Here is a 4,243-nt window from a genome sequence, read left to right on the forward strand (position 1 = left end):
GGAGTTTTGCTCTGTTGCCAGGCTGGAGTACAGTGGCACAATCTCGGCTCACTGCAGCCTCCGCCTCCTGGGTTCAAGCGATTCTTCCGCCTCAGCCTCCCGATTAGCTGGGACCACAGGTGTCTGTCACTACGCCCGAAAAATTTTTGTATTTTTAGTAGAGACGGGGTTTCAGCATGGCCAGTATGGCCTCGATCTCTTGACCTCGTGATCCGCCCGCCTCAGTCTCCCAAAGTGCTGGGATTACAGGCATGAGCCACTGCTCCCAGCCCTTTTTTTAAACTTAAAGAGCAGTGTGTCAGTAACCAAGAATATTGTTACTTCAAATAGTGTCTCGTTTTTATGCTCTCATACATGGTATATAGATACTTAGTTTGGTGAAATACGCAGTCTGAGACATCTTTAGTGTAACATAAAATAGGAGCTGAGACAAGTTGACTATAAACAGGTTCTTTTAAGAGTCTTTAAGCAATTTAGGTTGCCTAATATAGCAGGGCTTAAGGTTTGCAAAATTGCAACCTCCTTGTCTGTGTATGTAGTGCCAGATCCTCATTGCTGAAGGAACCTGGTATATGTAGCTAACTAGTTTTAATTTTTTTTCAGTGAGTTAATAAGTATCTGTTTTGCATGTTGCAAAGTAAGATAGCCTTTTTTCATGTTAAAGTTACATTAACACACAAAAATATGAGAAGCTATATTTAAGATGAGTAATGTTAAACATTTAAAATGTCTGTTTTTTTATTTTAGCACTTTTCCAGCCATTAACTCCAGGCTCTCGAGAATTTGAAGATGTTGTAAATATTCTCCATTCATCTTACCTTGAACCAACCTCAGTAACAAATTTTAACTACAAACGTGCTTGCTTGATACACAATGAGCTTTTGGAAAAGGAGGTATGTTTTAAACTACTTACTGTAAGATTGATTTCAGAACCAGTTAACAGCCTGGGAAAAAATTTTTCTCTAGAAATACTAAAATTTTTAGGAGAACCAAATTACAAAGGGAAACAAGTTTTTTTTTTTTAAATTGAGACAGAGTCTCGCTCTGTCGCCAGGCATCAGGCTGGAGTGCAGTGGCACAATCTCGGCTCACTGCAGACTCTGCCTCCCCGGTTCAAGCAATTGTCCTGCCTCAGCCTCCTGAGTAGCTGGGATTGCAGGTGAGCGCCACCACACCCAGCTAATTTTTGTGTTTTTGGTAGAGATAGGGTTTTACCATGTTGGCCAGGATGGTCTTAATCTCTTGACCTCGTGATCCGCCCGCCTTGGCCTCCCAAAATGCTGGGATTGCAGGCGTGAGCCACTGTGCCTGGCCGGGAAAACAAGTTTTAAATGGCATCTTTTTTCCCCAAATGTTGTTGCTGTAGCATTACATTTATCTGCTGTGTTAAATTATTAATATGCAATTATGTAAAATAACTTCTTTTCTGAAAATCTTAAGTATTGGGATAGCTTACTATTTCATGCTTTAATTGTAAATTTGGCTGGGCGTGGTGGCTCACACTGGTAATCCTAGCACTTGGGGAGGCCGAGGTGGGTGGGTTGCTTGAGGCCAGGAGTTTGAGACCCAGTTTGGCCAACGTCGTGAAACCCATCTCTACTAAAAATACAAAAATTGGCTAGGCATGGGGCACATGCCTGTAATCCCAGCTACTTGGGAGGCTGAGGTGTAAGAATTGCTTGAATACGAAAGGCAGAGGTTGCAGTGAGCTGGGATGGAGCCACTGCACTCCAGCCTGGGTGATAGAACGAGTCTCTGTCTCAAATAAATAAGTAAATAAATAAATTGTAAATTATAGGGCTTTTTTCTCTTTGAGGGTAGTACATGTTAATTAAATACTTAAATTGGAAGGTAATTAATGAAATCAAATATGTGTGTGTGTATGTTTTTAGGATATCCTTAATTTTTTCTACCATTATTGCCTGGTGGCTATATTATGATAATATCATTAGTGGATATTTTTAGTGCAAAAGTTCAAACAGAGGAACAGTTGAGCATGTTAGACAGTGAACTGAGTTTCCTGTAAAAATTGGAATGTTTGAGTTTGGATTTAGAAAAAGCCAGCAGGTTTAGATATTTCAAAGTATTTGATGTATATAATGCTTTCCTAATGGACCTGAAATATGAATTTTTTATTTTTACAATTTGTTTAACCAGGTGGGAGCAGGATTTAATTTTGAAAGTTTCCCTAAAGGGCATTAGTGTTACTGGATCCCCGAGAAAATTAAAATCTTAGTAGTTTGATGTGGCTTCATGGTATATAGAGATTATTTGTTAATTTTATAAAAAAATTTAGTCTGAAGATTCATAAGTTATATTATTGAAGAACAGTAATAGCCTGAATATAAAATGTCAGATATTTTATATTTTAAATGCATATCTATTTTATAGATAGGAAAGCCAGCAGTTTAGGATAGTTTCGACTGCTAAGATGAAGTCACTCTTCTGCCCTATAAATACGTATGGAGCACATCTTATGTGCTTGGCATTGAGAATGCAGTTACAGAGAAAAACATTTTTCTTGTCCTAATTGAGTTTATAGCCTAGAAGTTGGTCATTCAGCAGATTTATTAAACCATCTATTGGATGCAGTGTACTATGTTAAGTAGAATGGAAGATACAACAATAAGCATGGATTTATAATTTGGGAGAGTTGTAATGTGGTAAAATTATAATAGAAATTTAGTTAAGATTGATGAGCAATAGATGTTTATTTGACTATATTCTATATAAAGAGCCAACTAAAATATGGGAAAAACTGAAGGACAGAGAATATATAGAGAGATTATTTTTCCATTTTGGTAGGTTTGTGATTTCTTGGAAAAAAATCTAAAACTTGTAGCTTGAAAAACATAATCACATGCTAAGGAGTTGTTAAAAATTTAATTTCATTTAGTTTACAGAAAAGCGAAGAGAACTGAAGTTTGATGGTCGTTTAGATAAGGAACTTTCAGAATCCTATGCATTTCTGATGGTTGATCGCTACCAGGTGAGTTAACACATTTCATAAAAAACAATTTGAGGATGTTTCCATTGTAAGTTACTAATTTGTGATTATTCCACAATTTACTTGACATTTTAGACCTTTTTTGGTATATAAGTGTATTCTACATGTATTCTACATGATTTAATGGGGCAAAAGCTTATCGTTTGTAGTTTGTTTTTCAAATGTACTCAGTTTTTTTTTTCTCTGACTAGTCTTATTTTCTTCCCCTAGAATGTGCTTGATAATTAATACTTTTCTTTTTATTTTTTTTCCCTGAGATGGAATCTTGCCCTGTCACTCAGGCTGGAGTGCAATGGCATGATATCAGCTCACTGCAACCTCCACCTCCTTGGTTCAAGTGATTCTCCTGCTTCATCCTCCAAAGTAACTGAGGTTACAGACACATGCCAACCATGCCTGGCTAATTTTTGTATTTAACTGATCTGTTTACCTCGACCTCCAAAAGTGCTGGGATTACAAGCGCGAGCTACTGCACCTGGCCATTTTTCTTTGTTGGAAAGATTATCTTTTATATTGTTCTTCCCTATTGTTGTTTATATGTATGTGCCTGGAACCATTTTTCCTTTTTTGTTTTTTTTTGGGTGGCGGGGGAGACAGAGTCTTACTCTGTCACCCAGGCTGGGTGAAATGGTGTGATCTCGGCTCACTGCAACCTCCGCCTCCCGGGCACAAGTGATTCTCATGCCTTAGCCTCCTGAGTAGCTGGGATTATGGGCATGTGCCACCATGCCCTGCTAATTTTTTTTTTTTTTTTTTTTTTTTTTTTTTGTAGAGTTGGGCTTTTGCCATGCTGGCCAGGCTGGTCTCGAACTCCTGACCTCAAGTGATCTGCCTACCTTAGCCTCCCAAATTACTGGTATTACAGGTGTGAGCCATCACACCTGGCCTATTTTGTTTCCTTTTAATTGAAGATATTTAGGTGGAATAACATTTTGTTGGTTCTAAATCTCTTTGAAAAGTAATGGCTATATATATTGAGTGACAGGAGTTAAGAGTATCTGTCACACCTGGCGTAAAGAAAATGATTAAAAAACTAACCAGGGGCCGGGCGCGGTGGCTCAAGCCTGTAATCCCAGCACTTTGGGAGGCCGAGGCGGGTGGATCACGAGGTCAAGAGATCGAGACCAGGCCGGGCGCGGTGGCTCAAGCCTGTAATCCCAGCACTTTGGGAGGCCGAGGCGGGTGGATCACGAGGTCAAGAGATCGAGACCATCCTGGTCAACATGGTGAAACCCC

At 39.0% G+C, this 4,243-nt stretch overlaps 1 protein-coding gene across 1 annotated transcript in view; it reads left to right on the forward strand.

Annotated features, from left to right (window-relative positions):
- Nucleotides 1–4,243, forward strand: part of TASOR (transcription activation suppressor) — a 70,560-nt gene that overhangs the window by 10,486 nt on the left and 55,831 nt on the right. The window contains exons 2-3 of the mRNA XM_037738119.1: nt 748–893; nt 2,897–2,989. Coding sequence (XP_037594047.1) covers nt 748–893; nt 2,897–2,989 — 239 coding nt within the window. The remainder of the gene's footprint in view (nt 1–747; nt 894–2,896; nt 2,990–4,243) is intronic.

Source organism: Cebus imitator, unplaced genomic scaffold (genome assembly GCF_001604975.1).
Source record: "Cebus imitator isolate Cc_AM_T3 unplaced genomic scaffold, Cebus_imitator-1.0 Scaffold48, whole genome shotgun sequence".
Taxonomy (NCBI): Eukaryota; Metazoa; Chordata; class Mammalia; order Primates; family Cebidae; genus Cebus; species Cebus imitator.